General features: G+C 52.7%; 2 protein-coding genes across 5 annotated transcripts; both read right to left on the bottom strand.

Moving 5' to 3' along the window:
• Window positions 1-2,557: 2,557 nt before the first annotated feature.
• On the bottom strand, window positions 2,558-8,606 carry SYNE4 (spectrin repeat containing nuclear envelope family member 4). 2 transcript variants are annotated; one of them, XM_032249520.1, is made up of 8 exons: window positions 8,110-8,606; window positions 7,773-7,923; window positions 6,425-6,568; window positions 6,034-6,228; window positions 5,707-5,955; window positions 4,643-4,747; window positions 3,245-3,303; window positions 2,951-3,171 (listed from the first exon to the last, which is right to left on the bottom strand). In XM_032249520.1, the coding sequence occupies exons 1-8, from the start codon at window positions 8,235-8,237 to the stop codon at window positions 2,988-2,990; spliced, it is 1,215 nt and encodes a 404-aa protein (XP_032105411.1). In that variant the 5' UTR covers window positions 8,238-8,606; the 3' UTR covers window positions 2,951-2,987. The 2 variants fall into 2 exon arrangements, with proteins under 2 accessions (XP_032105412.1, XP_032105411.1); XM_032249521.1 differs by lacking the exons at window positions 3,245-3,303; window positions 7,773-7,923; window positions 8,110-8,606 and having other exon boundaries at window positions 2,558-3,171; window positions 6,425-6,932.
• A 77-nt stretch (window positions 8,607-8,683) lies between these two features.
• ALKBH6 (alkB homolog 6) lies at window positions 8,684-15,886 on the bottom strand. Of its 3 annotated transcripts, none has more exons than XM_032249529.1 (7): window positions 15,788-15,876; window positions 14,959-15,037; window positions 14,644-14,712; window positions 10,959-11,019; window positions 10,451-10,602; window positions 10,125-10,203; window positions 8,684-9,120 (listed from the first exon to the last, which is right to left on the bottom strand). In XM_032249529.1, the coding sequence occupies exons 1-6, from the start codon at window positions 15,844-15,846 to the stop codon at window positions 10,141-10,143; spliced, it is 483 nt and encodes a 160-aa protein (XP_032105420.1). In that variant the 5' UTR covers window positions 15,847-15,876; the 3' UTR covers window positions 8,684-9,120; window positions 10,125-10,140. The 3 variants fall into 3 exon arrangements, with proteins under 3 accessions (XP_032105420.1, XP_032105419.1, XP_032105421.1); XM_032249528.1 differs by having other exon boundaries at window positions 8,688-9,120; window positions 10,125-10,241; window positions 15,788-15,878; XM_032249530.1 differs by lacking the exon at window positions 8,684-9,120 and adding an exon at window positions 9,339-9,355 and having other exon boundaries at window positions 15,788-15,886.
• Window positions 15,887-15,960: the final 74 nt, after the last annotated feature.

Below are 15,960 nucleotides of genomic sequence, written 5' to 3'. Positions count from 1 at the left end.
TTTTTTTTTTTTTTTTTGAGATGGAGTTTTGCTCTTGTCACCCAGACTAGAGTGCAATGGCACAATCTTGGCTCACTGCAACCTCTGTCTCCCAAGTTGAAACAATTCTCCTGCCTCAGCCTCCTGAGCAGCTGGGATTACAGGCAGACGCCACCATGCCTGGCTAATATTTTTGTATTTTTTAGAAGAGATGGAGTTTCACCATGTTGGTCAGGCTGGTCTCAAACTCCTGACCTCAGGTGATCCACCTGCCTCGGCCTCCCAAAGTGCTGGGATTACAGGCGTGAGCCACCACCCGGCCCATTGGTTACCTTCTAACCTCAACCCTCTTCCCTTAGCATAAAAAGAAACCTAAAATTTATACTAACTTGAGATGGTTCTTTAGGACACTAGTCTGCCATCTTCTTGGTTTGCTGTGTCTCCAAATGAAGTTGCTTGCTTTTTTTTTTTTTTTTTGAGACGGTGTCACCCAGGCTGGAGTGCAATGGCACAGTCTCGGCTCACTGCAATCTCCACCTCCCAGGTCCAAGTGATTCTCCTGTCTTAGCCTCCTGAGTAGCTGGGACTACACCACACCCAGGTGTTTTTTTTTTTTTTTCTTTCGTATTTTTAGTAGAGACCAGGTTTCACCACGTTGGCCAGGCTGGTCTCAAAACTCCTGACCTCAGGTGATCCACCCATCTCAGCCTCCTAAAGTGATGGGATTACAGGCGTGAGCCACTACACCCGGCCTCAAATGAAGTTGCTTTCTTTGCCCCAACATTTTTCTCTACTTACTGCCTGTTGTGCAGTGAATTATATGAGTTTGGACTCAGCTATGTATGGCTGGAGGTTTTGAGGGTCACTCTGGCCATCACTAGGATAAGAATGAAGCCAAAATAGAGAAAAGAAATGAGAGACAAGAGACAGCATTTGAGCCCCACCATCTAACTATGCCTGAAATCCTTAACTTATATTTTTGTTTTGTTTTGTTGTTTATAGAGACAGAGTCTCACTATGTTGCCTAGGCTGGTCTTGAACTGCTGGGCTCAAGTGATCCTTCCTTGGCCTCTCAAAGTGCTGGGATTACAGGTGTGAGCCACTGCACCCGGCCCTGAAGTCCTGAACTTCTGTTACCTACATAAATAAATTCCCAGGCTGGGTATGGTGGCTCATGCCTGTAATCCCAGCACTTTGGCAGGGCAAGGCGAGCAGATCACCTGAGGTCAGGAGTTGGAGACCAGCCTGGCCAACATGGTGAAACTCCATCTCTACTAAAAATACAAAAAATTATCCAGGTGCAGTGGTGTGTGCCTGTAGTCCCAGCTACTCAGGAGACTAAGGCAGGAGAATCTCTTGAACCCAGGAGACCAAGGTTGCAGCGATATGAGCCAAGATCACACCACTGCACTCCAGCCTGGGTGACAGAGAGAAACTCAGTCTTAAATTAATTAATTCCCATTTCTGTTTTAATGTCAGTGAGAGTTGGGCTCTCACTAGTGTGGCCTGGGCCAATGAATTCCCCTCTTTGAGCCTGTTTCCTATGCTGTAAAGTGGGGCCGCATTGCTAGCAGTTTTGAGAATTACAGGAGCGTGGATCTGTGTGAAGGGTGCATTCTGGAGCCCCACACAGGGCTCCTGCATCTGTTCTTGAGTCTGATTCTGCCTCTACCTCTTGTCCCGATACCTTAAGCTCTGGGGAGACTGGACTATAAGCAATTTAGCCTGGTGTTGTGAAGACAGCGGGAAGAGGGATTTCACAGTCCTGAATCAGTGATGGCCCAGCCCAGGAGCCCGCTACATAGAATATTTGAATGAGCACCTCTAAGGATGCAAGTTAGGCCACAGCAGATGCCGACAGCAGCTCCACCCGTATCATGTGCACCTTCCTGTGCCTGCTTCTAGCTTCCTGTGGCATGCACCTGTGCTGCTTTGCCTGAGGGAGGGGCCTTCACAGGCCAGAGGGCTGGGAATACTAGGGTGTTAAAGTGTCCAGGAAAAGCCTTCAACAATGAGAGATGAGAGCTAGTATAGAAATGTGGGTCAGGCACGGTGGCTCACGCCTGTAATCCCAGCACTTTGGGAGGTCTAGGTGGTTCACCTCAGGTCAGGAGTTTGAGACCAGCCTGGTGAACATGGCGAAACCCCATCTCTACTAAAAATACAAAAACTAAGCTGGGCATGGTGGCTCATGCCTGTAATCCCAGCACTTTGGGAAGCTGAGGTGGGTGGGTCACCTGAGATCAGGAGTTCAAGACCCACCTGACCAACTGGCAAAATCCTGTCTCTACTAAAAATACAAAAATTAGCCAGGCATGGTGGCACATTCCTGTAATCCCAGCTACTTGGGAGGCTGAGGCCAGAGAATCGCTTGAAACCAGGAGGCAGAGGTTGCAGTGAGCCAAGATCAAGCTACTGCACTTCAGCCTGAGCAGCAGAACGAGACCCTGTGTCAAAAAAAACAAAACAAACAAACAAAAGCTAGCCTGGTATGGTGGTACACGCCTATAATCACAGCTACTCTGGAGTCTGAGGCAGGATAATTGCTTGAATCCTGGAAGCGGAGGTTACAGTGAGCTGAGATTGCACCACTGCATTCCAACCTGGGCGACAGAGTAGGACTCTGTCGAAAAAAAAAAGAAAAAAGCCACTTCTTTGCCCCTAGGGTAGAACCAGTTTGAACTGTGTTCCACAATTTCCCAGAGCTCCCCAATGGCATGGCACCCCAGGTGCCCAGAGCAGCAACCAGTAACTCACCCAGTATTGGCTTTCTCCCTTCCTGAGCTTACATCTTGGATCCCCTGCCACACCTAAATAAAGAACTGGTATTTGACCCTTTGTGTCAGGGTCTGGAGCAGCCCCACCCAAGATGGGCTGATGCAGTTCTGTGTTCTGTGCTCATGGCAAAAGGGTCTGTCCAGATATATCCAGGCCACATTCTAGATTCTGGGTATGCAAGCACCCAGTATCCTCACACTTCCTTTGACAGTGACCATTTATTAGACACATCAGACTGGGGGAAGACCATTGACATAGCTGAGCACTAGGTAGGGTATCCGGGGCATTCGGCCGTGAAAGCAGCAGGGGCCTCCTGACACAGGCAGGAGAAACACGGCACCCACCAGGAGGAGGAAGAGGAGGAAAAGGATAAGGAGGAAGGTCAGGGGCCACCTGGATGCAGGATCGGGAGCCCTGTGAAGGGAAATGCAGTGTTAAACATACGAGTGGGCTGCCACACCCCAGTCCCATCTTCCAGGCATCTCACCCAGGATTCCCCTCCAGCCTCACATCCTGGAGTTGGGGAGATGCTTGCCTCTTCTTGTCCTAAGGAGGGACAGAAGCCAGCAGCAGAATGAATAGAAATGATTTTTTTTTTTTTTTAGAAGGAGTCTCACTCTTGCCGCCCAGGCTGGACTCCAATGGCTCGATCTCAGCTCACTGCAACCTCTGCCTCCTGGGATCAAGCAATTCTCCTGCCTCAGCCTCCCAAGTAGCTGGGACTATAGGCGTTCACCACCACACCTGGCTCATTTTTGTTATTTTTAGTAGAAATGGGGTTTCACCATGTTGGCCAGGCTGGTCTTGAACTCCTGACCTCAAGTGATCCGCCCACTTCTGCCTCCCAAAGTGCTGGGATTATAGGTGTGAGTCACCATGCTTGGCTGGCACATTATTTTTTGAGACTGGGTCTTGTTCTGTCACCCGCGCTGGAGTGTGGTTTCACAGTCACGACTCATGGCAGCCTCAACCTCCTAGGCTCACTGATCCTCTCACCTCAGCCTTCCTAATAGCTGGGACCACAGACACATGCCACTGCAACCATCTACTTTAAAAAAAAAAAAAATTGTTTTGTAGAGATGGGGGGGTGGGGCTGTGTTGCTCAGGCTGGTCTTGAACTCCTGACCTCAAGCAATCCTCCTGCCTCGGCCTCCCAAAGTGTTGGGATCACAGTTGTGAACCATGGCATCCAGCCAGAAGTGACACTTCATATGGTCTTTTCTCTGCTAGTGTAAGACTGACAGGGCTGGTGTTATTTCTTCTCCTTTTCTGGCACCTCCTCGTCCCCAGGACCCTGCATGGACTTGGAATATCTCCAAGTATAGTGGATATCTGGTTGTATCTGTCCTTCATCCAACACAATCCCCCTTTTTCTGATAGCAGTGGCTCAATTGGAGGTGGGCTGCTGTCATGCCGTCCACTCCCAGACCTTCAGGTTCAAGTGAAGCTGACACCTGCCTCCCTCACTTCCATGATTGGTATGACCCATACCTGGCCAGTCCGAGCACTCTGGTTTATTCAAGGTGCAGCCTATGACCCCAGCCGGTAAGTGGGAGTCAGCCCTGGGACTTTGGCAGCTGTCAGTAGGGTCGGAGGCATGCTTCATCCCCTGGGTTGGGTAAACCAGTGGGAATGACTGTGTAGCCACTGGCGCACCTATTTTGCTGAGAAGGAAGCCACCTTGGGGAATTAGAGCCCAAGAAAAGGAGGGACTGAGCCCTGGTGTTGTTTGAAGCTCTGAATCCAACAGCGCCTGGACCTTTCAGTTACATTTAAAAAAAAAAAAAAAAATGGCATCCCTTTTTTTGTAACTTTCAACTTGTTGGGTTTCTGTCACTCACCATCAAGATTCCTGAGTGCTACACCTGGTTGAGAAGCGGCTCACCTGAGGCTTTCGGAGCAGGGAGCGTCTTCGGTGACCTGCTAAGTGTTTCCAGTGGCTGAGGCTGGACTCCAGCATGTCCTGTCGGGAGTGAGAGGTGTGTGGTTCCTGGAGAACCAGCAACAAAGAGAAATGTGGTTGGGGGAGGGCTAGGTTAGGGGGTGTCATAGAGATGAAATTCTGGGGGAACAGAGAGATCTCATGGGACAGACGGACAAGGGCAGAGCCAAAGAAACCAAGAGAGGAGGGACATTATTTATTCATTCATTCAATACATTTGTAATGAGCGTCTGTTACAAGCCAGGAACTGTTCTAGGAGCTGGGGACACAGTGGGGATGGAAATAGGCAAATACCTGGCCTCCACGGAGCTTACATTTGACAGGAGAGAGACAGACCATAAATTAATGAGTAAATGAGGCCCAGTGTGGTGGCTCATGCCTGTAATCCCAGCACTTTGGGAGGCCGAGGCGGGCATGTCACTTGAGGTCAGGAGTTTGAGACCAACCTGGCCAACATGGTAAAACCCTGTCTCTACTAAAAATAGAAAAATTAGCCAGGCGTGGTGGTGCACACCTGTAATCCCAGCTACTTTGGAGGCTGAGGCAGGAGAATTGCTTGAACCTGGGAGGTGGAGGTTGCAGTGAGCAGTGAGCAGAGAGCGCACCACTGCACTCCAGCCTGGGCGACAGAGTGAGACTTTGTCTCAAAAAAATGAAATAAGTAAATGTACAAAGTCAAGCTGTGGTGAGTGCTGTTAGGGAATAAAGAAGATCAGAGTGCTCATGTTTGGAGGTAAGGACAGGCCTCTCTGAAGAGGTGGAGAGACTGGGACAGTCAGGAGGTGAGCGGGGCATCATCTGGGGGCTTCGGGATGGGACTGAATTTGAGATGGAGCTTGAGGATGTAGACAGAGACAGACAGGAGAGAGAGAAACAGTGAGATAGAAGGAGACACCAAGAGACAGAGCCACTCACACCTCCTTGGAAGGGAAGAACCCTGCTAGAAGGTACACAGACATGTCCTCAGGGTGTCTGGCATGAGGTCCCTCCAGGGGGTCTGCTCTCACCTCAAGGCCTTGTACCCTGCCCTGGGGGCCTCTGTGGCCACACAGCTCACAGGGCGCTCCTAGTATCCGGGCAGTCTTTTGTTCTGAGGGCCCAAGGCCCCCAATGTCCCCCGCTGGATCCCACTCCAATTCTGCAGAAGTGGGAAGACTACTGGGTGCCCAGGGCCCCCACATGCCACCAGGTCCTGGCCAGTCCGAGTCTCCCTCGATCTCCAAGTCCTGGTTCGGTGTGTTGGCCTCTTCAAACACCTGGGTCAGAGGACAGAGGTCATGGGGGCTATGAGGTTGGGGCCTGTGTTGGGTGGGGAGTATCAGAATGGGCCCTACCAGGCTGTAGCTGACCAGCTGGGCCTGCAGCTGCCACAGCCTCCGGAAGATGGTGTCTCGGTGAGCTCCCAGGGCCCGCAGGATCTGCTCCAGGGCTGCCCAGGCCCTCGGCTCACTCCGCTGTGCCAGCCCCTCACCAAACGTTATCAGCGCCTCCACACGCTCAGCTGCCCCTCGTAGGTCCGCCTGGAGGGCCTGGGGACACATGGTTGGACCTCACTCCACATGCACACCAGGGACACCAGGAACCCACAACCTGGAGTTACCTCCTCCCCCATTTCCTATCCACAGGCCTGGAACAGGCACTCACCCCGTTTCCCACCCCAGAAAGCTGGCTGTCACTCACTGCTGGCGCCCTGCTCACCCCCACATCCTGGCCTCCCCTGCCTACCCGCAGCTGCACCATCCCGCTCTGGGCCAACGCCCAGCGCCCTGGGCCTTGCTCCAGGTCCTGCAGCCAGAGGCCCAGCCCCAGCAGGGACAGGTGTAGGCTGTCCTGCTCAGCCTCCAGTACCTCCAGGCCAGAAGCAGGGTGCTGGGGAAACATAGGAGCCAAGTCAGGGCCAGTGGGCCAATCAAGATATCACCCCTGCCCCCTTCCTCACCCCTCTTCTGTAAGCTTCTGGAAACTTCTCTGCAGCAGAGTCCGCCTCCAGGTCTGTCTGCACCAGGGTCGCTCCTACTGGAGGGGGCCTTCCAGGTTTTCAAGCCTCCTGGAAACTTGGATGTGTGAGGCCCAATGCGGGGGCTCAGGGAAGGAAGGGGGTGATGGGGCTGGGTACCCCCTTAGAAGAATGGGACTACACCAGGAGCTCTGATGATATGCTTCTCAGCCAGATGTGGTGGCTCACACATATAATCCCAGAACTTTGGGAGGCCAAGGCCAGAAGATGGCTTGAGCCCAGGAATTCAAGACCAGCCTGGGCAACATAGTGAAACCTCGTCTCTCTCTCTCTCTTTTTTTTTTTTTTTTTTTAAATAAAAAGGAAATACAGCTGGGTATGGTGGCTCATGCCTGTAATCCCAGCACTTTGGGAGGCTGGGGTGGGTGGATCACCAGGGAGTTCAAGACTAGCCTGGCTAACATGGTGAAACCCCATCTCTACTAAAAATACAAAAATTAGCCAGGTGTGGTGGCACACGCCTGTAATCCCAGCTGCTTGGGAGGCTGAGACAGGAGAAATCACTGGGACCTGGGAGGGGGAGGTTGCAATGAGCTGAGATCACACCACTGTACTCCAGCCTGGGTGACAGAATGAGACTCAGTCTCAAAAAAAAAGAAAAGAAACACTTCTCTACTGATTGGTAAAGAAACATTTCCCCTGTAATCCCAGCACTTTGGGAGGCCAAGCCTGGCAGATTACAAGGTCAAGAGATTGAGATCATCCTGGCCAACATGGTGAAACCCATCTTTACTAAAAATATAAAAATTAGCTGGGCGTGGTGGCTTGCGCCTGTAGTCCCAGCTACCCAGGAGGCTGAGGCAGGAGAATGACTTGAACCTGAGAGACCGAGGTTGCGGTGAGCCGGGATTGCGCCACTGCACTCCAGCCTGGCAACAAAGCGAGACTCCATCTCAAAAAAAAAGAAAGAAGGAAACATTTTCCAGAGGGTTCCTCCCCCTACAGACATCCAACACCTTTCTAGAATCATCACCCAGTCCTCAGGGTGGAGGCCGGACTCAGGGGGACGGAGAGGAGGTGGGGCTGGCACAAGGGGTCTGGGTCACCTCAGCTCACCTCACAATGTCTGCCCCCAGCTGGGTCCTCATGGGAAGAGGGTGTTGACCATCTTGGGGGGCGAGCGGCGGGCTCATTACCCCTTGGCCCACCCTGGAAGTGCTCGGGAGGGCCCAAGGCGTCCTGTCCCAGGGTCTGGGCCTGCTCTGGGCTGGGAGGCAGGGGGTGGGACTGGGTGAGTCTCAGACACCTCACTTTCCAGCCCACCCTCACCCAAACCCCAGCAGCCTCTCCTATGTCCCCAGGTGATCACAGCCATGGCGCCTCTTACCCTCACGTGGTCCCTGTCCCCGAGCCCACCCTCTTGGAACAAGCTTCCAAAAAGCCCCAGCCCCACCTGGTGCTCTCCTCTCCGGATGCAGGGCAGACCGTGCGTCCAACAAAGTCCGGCTCCCTAGGGGCTCCCGGGGGGTGGCTGAGGGGCTCTGAGCCAAGTCCAGTGCCCAGAGGCAGGGATAGAGCCATGGCTGGGGGCCTGGGGACACAGAGTCAGGTGAGGGCAGCCAGTAAGACCTCTTCCTTCAACAAGAGTATCCCAGAGCTCCTCCGCTGGAGTCACCGGAGTCACCGGGGCCTGAGGCTGCAGGAGAGGCCCAGGACAGGCCTGGCTCCGCCCCTTCCAAGAGGAACCTGGACCAGGCCATTTGATGCCCGGCTCAGGTGACAGAAGAGCCACTTAACTCCTTACTGCCTAGCAGGCCAGTAGCTAAACCTCCCAGCATCACTCTGCCATCCAAGGGGGTCCCAGATAGAACCACTCCCCCATCTCCCCAAGAGCCTTGGATTCTGCCCCACTGGGGACCCAGACATCTGACCTCCAGGGCCTATCCCATTCATTTAAGACCCTACATGCGGCGCCCCTCAGGAACCCAAGCACCTGCCCCCCCACAAAAAAAATAAAAATTTAAAACCAACGAAAGATTTTTTATTTGGTATAGGGTCTTCTGTGGCTCCCACAAAATTATTAGGAAAATAAATAACCCAAGGGAGCCCCCCTCTGCCCAACAGGGTTCCAAGGTCGCAGAGTCATAGCAGCCCCAAGCGGGCAGGAGCCGGGGGATCCAAGGGGTCCCGGCCGTGGCGGTCACTTGCCCAGCAGGAGGCCGGCCCGCAACACGCGGGGCACGCGGCGGATGGTCAGCGAGACCCGGGTACCGCGCACCAGGCAGGCTCCGGGCCGCGCCGACGGGCAGGCGGCCGCGTTGGGCGGTGGGGAGGCGGCATCCAGCGCGTCTACGCAGGCGGCAGCGATCCCGTGGAGGAGGCGCGTGTAGGCAGGGCCGCGTAGCACCAGCAGGCTGCGCGGTTCCAGTAGCAGCGAGGTGGTGGGCCGGGGCGGGGCCCAGGGCTGCAGGGCGGGTTGAGGGTCAGCAGGGCTCAAGAAGTCGGGGGAAGGGGTGGGCGAGAAGTCGGCCGGCTTTGGGGAGCAGCGGGTCCCCAGGGACATAGGCTGAAGAGCAAGTGTGCTCACAGTGATGGAGGCTCTGGTGGTTCAGGAGTGAAAATTGCTGCGGCCTGGGCTGGGGCTGCTGGGAAGGGAGGGTGAGGGCTCTACAGTCCCTCGAGAGGGGGCAGGATATAGGCTGCAGATGGGGGCGTCAGAGGGTCAGCTGATGGTGGGAGCTGCCTATGGGATCTCCAAGGGGCTGGGGCTGAGGCTGGGATCCAGAGATCGGCAGTCCCCAGGAAATGCAGACAGACCTGGGCTGAGAGAGCATGGCTGAAGCCAGGACGAGGTGAGAACAGAGTGAGGCAGAGCTTAGAGACAGTGCGGGTCCCCAAAGACATCAGGTCATTAGAGGACAACCGCACAGCTGAGAGGGTGTCACAGCATCCAGGAGCACGCAGGGCTCCAGGGCAAGCCCCAAAGAGTCAGGGTGTTCAGGGGCGTTTCTGTGAACACTAGGGTGCTGGAAATGCATCACTCAGAGAAATCATGTCAAGGGGCCAAGGAGAATCTGGGGGTGTCCTGTACCCCAAGTCACATTCCTAGAGTAGCAGGATGTCTAGGGCACCCTGAGCAGGGCAGATGGGGCAGCTGGGAGGACGTGAGGCCTCCTTGGGTAAACGGTGGTGGGGTATCTGAGGATATTAGTGTCTGCTGGGGAGTCAGGGGCATCTGACCAGCAGGTTGTGGCATCGGGGAGCCTGTGGAAATCATGGTGTGTAGGGCACCCTGGAAGTAGATGGGCTGGGCATCTGGGAGAAAGTGGGTACGCTCCATGAGGGGACAAGGGAAGGTATCTGGAAGAGTGCCAGGAATACCCCAAAGACACATGGGACCAGGTCATCTTGGAGGATGTGTGAGGTTGAAGTGTCTGCAAGAGCTGGGGGCAGTGTCTGGGGGCCCACCTGTTCCATAGGGTCATCATCCTCCGGCCGCCGTGGCTCGTAGAAGTCCAGCATGGTGTGGGAACCAAGGCTGATGGTGCTGACAGTCGGGTAGTACAGTGGTCCGTCCTCGTGGGGCTGGGGAGTGGGCACCAGGGCTGGGCAGGGCAGGAGTCCACACCCCCCACCCTCTAGGTCAAAAGGGGGCTCCCAACCCAGGGACAGGGAGATGAATGCCTACTTGGGGGATGTGGCTGCCTAATGAGTGAGGGTAGGTACAGGGTCCCCTGCCCCAGGATGGCTTAGAAATCTGGGTGGGAGGACATGGGCCAAGTGTGTGTGGTTACCATGATGCCCTCTCCAGGTAGATACTGGTTCACGAGTACATGGTTAGCTGGGAAGCCTCCAAAGAGGCTGAGGTCAGATACTTTGTCCACATAGCGCTGGAGCCATGGAGGCAGCCGCTCAGGAACCATTCCCCGGGGATGGGGAAGCCCACCTGGAGATGGCAATGGAGTTCTAAGGGTTCCCCATAGCACACAGATAACTCATTAGGGATTCCACAGTGGCTGGAAGCACCCTGACACCCTCAGGGACCCCTCACCCTTTGGAGATAGTCACTGGGCCCTTCAGAGGTCTCCTAACTTCTCCAGACCATGGGCCCCTTTCAGATACTCCCAACTCATCAGGATTTCCCAAACCCCTCAGGACCTCCACTGACCCCTTTGGAATCCTCCTGGCTCTTGGGGCCCCCTGAGCCATCAGGAACCCTCTGATGTCTTGAGGCTATTGGACCTGAGTCCCTTGCCCCAGCCTACATCCCAGAATTACTCATGCCCAGCCAGGGACACTTACCCCAATTCTGTAACTTTCTCCCAGACAGCTGGGTCCACTTTGGCTTTGGGGCATTAAAAACCTAGGAGGTGGAAAAGGGGTCACTCCTTTCTCAGGATCACCCCTCTAAGATTCTCCCACCCAGGCCAACATAAGGGCCTTTACCTCTAGGGTAGAAATGGGTCATCCCAGTGTCTGTGGGACCATTCCCTGGGGCAGTGGGTTCCTAGGATCTTGTAGTTTGCTTTCTTTCCTCGGAACACTTTTGGCCCCAAAGCCCACCCATGTCTACCAGGATTTAAGAATCAGGGCTGCACAACCATGGTCTAAGAGTTCTGGGGCTGGACAGGGCTCTTTCAGCCCAGCATAGTCAGCATTCTAATTTCCTGATTCCACGCCCAGTGGCTCAGGCCTGTAATCCCAGCACTCTGGGAGGCTGAGGCGGATCACTTGAGGTCAGGAGTTTGAGACCTGTCTGGCCAACATGGGGAAACTCCATCTCTACTAAAAATACAAAACTTAGCTGGGCGTGGTGGCGCACACCTGTGACCCCAGCTACTTGGGAGGCTGAGGCAGAATTGCTTGAACCTGGGAGGCGGTGGTTGCAGTGAGCTGAGATCGTGCCACTGTATTCCAGCCTGGGTAACAGACCGAGACTCCGTTTCAAAAAATAAAAATAAAAAATAAAAACAAAAATTAGCCATGTGGTAGTACACGCCTGCAATCCAAGCTACTCGGGAGACTGAGACACCAGAATCTCTTGAACCCAGGAGGTGGCGGCTGCAGTGAGCTGAGATCACACCACTGTACTCCAGCCTGGGTGACAGAGTGAGACTGTTTCAGTGGTGAAAAAAAAAAAAAAAAAAAATTCCTGATTCCTGGGCTCTCTGAGGACAGTTTGAGTTCTGCAACCTCCTTGTTCCTATTGCCTGGGGGAGGGACTGTGCAAAGCTAGGCTATCTCAGCACAGCAAAGATAGTACTTTGAAAATCTTCCACCGCCAAGATCCTAATGGTCTAGAATGGAATATCTCAGTCCAACAAATCTATGCGCTAATTGATAATCTACGCATTCCCTTCATGGTTATGGGGCTGAACTGGGTTATTTCAGCCCAGGAATTCTCCAATACGTAGATTTTTGCCTTTTTTTTAAGACTTAGTCTCGCTCTTGTGCTCCAGGCTGGAGTACAATGGCGCAATCTTGGCTCACTGCAACCTCCGCCTCCGGGGTTCAAGCAGTCCTCCTGCCTCAGCCTCCCAAGTAGCTGGGATTACATGCCACCATGCCCTGCTAATTTTTGTGTTTTTAGTAGAGACAGGGTTTCACCATGATGGTCAGGCTGGTCTTTAACTCCTGACGTGAAGGGATCCGACGGCCTCGGCCTCCCAAAGTGCTGGGATTACAGGCGTGAGCCACCGCGCCCGGCCTATAACATGTAGATTTTTGTAAAAAGAAGTGCCTTACATGGGTCCTTTAACCCTCACATTTATATAAACACTATTGGAGTTACCAAGTAAATTTAAAACCCAAGACCAAATAGCTGCAGGATTTCAGTCAATATTTTCGTAGGTGAAATTAATAAAAATGTAAATTAAATAAATTATATCTATTATGATTAGCAGCGGTTAATTATTACACTATGGATGTGCTCAAAGGGACAGCAGAACAATTAAGCTAAGACATGTTAAGGAAGTTTGAAGAGAAAAAACAAAAGTGTAAAAATTCAGGATGAGGGATTCTGAGATACAGTGAACCCCAAGTTTCTCTTCAAAGAATCAGTACGTCATATGTTCAGCTCTTATTCTTTAATTCTCCATTTTAAAGTTAACTTCCTTGTAGTTTCAGTAAACAACCTTTTCTAATCAGTTCTAATCAGTAGTTCACGTCTGTTTCCCTCCCCCATCCCAGGTCCCCTGCTCTGTCCTGACTCATCCTGGTCACCTGCTTTGACCCCCGGCTACCTGCTCTGACCTGCCCATAATCATCCTTCCTGCCAAACTACCCACTCTGTTAAAATAGCCAATCGGAATTAGACTAGACTGTGCGGTCTAACACTAGCCAATAGGGGAACGACACAGCAGTAGTGGTGACTCCATAAGGAGTAAGTACCCTTTCCCCTCCCTTGTCCAGGTGTTTGCTTGCCATTGTTCCATCTGTGAGCTGCACCCTTCTGTAGAAGTAAATTGCCTTGCTGAAGGAAATTTTTTTTAAAATGTAGATTTTTCAATCACAAGAGCCCAAAGGTCTGGAATGGGCTATCTTAGCAAAAAAAAAAAAGTCTGTGTTCTGTAGCTAATTTTTTCCTGGACTCAAGCTCAGTGGGTTACTCCAACACAGGGAAGATCTGTGCTCTGTCACTTAGGCTCTGGGGCTGCAAAGGGTTGTCCCCATGCAGGGACTCTGAGCTTCATGAATTCTTCTTTCCGCAAACCTTAAGAATAGAATACAGACCGGGCCATCTCAGCATGGACAGTCTGTGCTTGGTAACCTAATTCCTAAGGCTCTGGGTCTATGCTGAGCTATTTTAGCACAGGAAAGAGTTTACTGGGCTATCTCAGCACAGAAATCTGAATACTAAAATCTTTACTCCCTAGTCTCAATGATCTGAACTGGGATATCTCAGCCTATGTTTATAGCCTCCTATTCTCTAAGCTAGCAGGATTGCGCTATCTCAGTACAGGGAGTATGAGCTCTGTAACTTCCTTGTTCCTGAGACCCTGGGATGGGATGCACTGGGCTATTCCTGGACAAGGAATATGATCTCAATAATATTCTTATTTTGAAGGCTGGACTGGGCTATCTCAGCACAGGGAGCCTAAAGTTCATAAAAACCACTTGCTAAGAATCAGTTTGGTTTCTCCAAAGCCTCCTAGAGAAATCTCTCTCTCTCTCTCTCTTTTTTTTTTAATAGAGATGGGGTTTCACCATGTTGACCAGGCTGGTCTTAAACTCTGACCTCGGGTGATCTGTCTGCCTCAGCCTCCCAAAGTGCTGGGATTACAGGTGTGAGCCACCACACCTGGCCTTTTTTTTCTTTTCTTTTCTTTTTTTTTTTTTTTGAGACAAAGTTTTGTTCTTATTGTCCAGGCTAGAGTGCATTGGTGCAATTTCAGCTCACTGAAACCTCTGCCTCCTGGGTTCAAGTGATTCTCCTGCCTCAGCCTCCCAAGTAGCTGGGATTACAGGTGCCTGCCACCACGCCCGGCTAATTTTTGTATTTTTAGTAGACACAGGGTTTCACTATGTTGGCCAGGCTGGTCTTGAACTCCTGATTTCAAGTGATCTGCCCGCCTTGGCCTTCCAAAGTGCTGGGATTACAGGTGTGAGCCACCGCACCCAGCCAGAAATATCTTTTTTTAATTTTTATTTTTTAGAGATGGTCTTACTCTGTTGCTCAAGTTAGAATGCAGTGGTGTGATCACTGTAGCCTTCAACTTCTGGGCTCAAGTGATCCTCCTGTCTCAGCTTCCTGAAGAGCTAGGACTACAGGCATGCACCACCATGCCTGGCTGAAAAAAAATCTCTTTCTGACAGGCCCTCAAAGGTCCTGAGAAAGGAACAGGGAGGGTGAAGGATGGGTGCTATACGGCATTCTTCCTTTTGCCAGGGTCTTCACTGCAGCCTTTGGGGCTCTCATACAGAGGACAGGCACTGGGGAGGGATATGGGAAGAGTGGGAAAACAGACCAGAAGGGCACTGACGTCACCTGTCGAAGCAAATACTCCTCCTCTTCTTTGGAGATGAAGTCAGGGACATAGTAGATTACAGGTGGTGCCTAGAATAGAGAGACCCCCTGAAGATACGGCTCTTCAACCCACACAGAGGCCGTATCTTCACAGAACAGCCCCTACCCCTGGAGACAGGCCCAGGATGTCCTCAGAAAGGTCAGGGTCTGAAGCCAAGGGACCAGTGCCATTCCAGGATGGCCTCTGACAGAATGAATTTGGGGGGGGCAGTCCCAACCCAGGAACTCAGGAGTCAGCCTGCCTCCTTCACCCTCTGCACCCCGAGTTCTGACAACCTGTTCCACTCTGAATGGTTCCAGGGCTGGGACTCTGGCGTCTTGCTCCTCCATCAACACCAACTCCTTGCACTCAATCCTGTAGGGAGGGAGAACACATGCTGAAGTCACTAAGCCTCCCACCCTAACATCACGATGCAGCCTTCCACTCCATCACAGGCCAGGCCTCACTTCAGCTCCCTTTTGAAACTCATCTGGCCTCTAAAAGCTGAGTCTTCAGCATCTTACAAGCCACACAGAGAGCCCTAGGCTCCATGTCCGGACACAATGAGCCCGAAGAATATTTCCCCATTACTGTGTCAGCTAAGGGCCCATCAAACGATGCATATGCCCTCTCAATCCTTCCACGGAAAACATTCTCTGGCCTCACACACAGGGAGCCTTTCTCAAAAGCTCCACACATAGCCCCCAGGGCTGCACCCCAGAATCCATTTAAACACCTTGAGACCCCACTTCAGACCTGCAACCGTGAGCCGGGCTATCAACACTCAGCGCCCCCCGCCCCGCGGAACCCCATTCTGTGAACCTCTGTGATCCTAATCTGAGCCTCCTCAGACACGTCCACCCTCAGCCTCCTCGGATCTCCCCATTTGAACGCCCCTCGGATTTTCCTTCCTGAGCGCCCCTTCACTCCAGCACCCTGGCATCTTTAGCTCTAAGCCTGACTCCCAAGCCTTTTTCCCTCCCTGAACCCTTCAGACCCCCGACTCCGAGTCTTTTAGGACTCCAAGCTCTGAGCCTCCTCGGACTCCTACTCCGGGCTCCCCCGGATCCCCACTTTCAGCCTTCTTGACACCGATCTCTACCCCCAGCACCCCCTAAAACTGACCGTCCACCAGTGTCCCCACCAATTTCCAAATTCAACATCACCATCCCCCTCCCAGCCATTTCCGTCCCACATTACAGACGCAGAACTCGCAGGCCAATAGAAGCTCCTAGAGGCCTCGAGGGCCCGCCTTCCACCCAATCGGCGCTCTCACTCAGTATTCGCCTGCCCCCTTC

This window comes from Sapajus apella, unplaced genomic scaffold (assembly GCF_009761245.1).
Source record: "Sapajus apella isolate SASKATOON/1434 unplaced genomic scaffold, GSC_monkey_1.0 scaffold68, whole genome shotgun sequence".
Lineage (NCBI taxonomy): Eukaryota > Metazoa > Chordata > Mammalia > Primates > Cebidae > Sapajus > Sapajus apella.
This window is presented reverse-complemented; position numbering and strand designations above follow the sequence as displayed.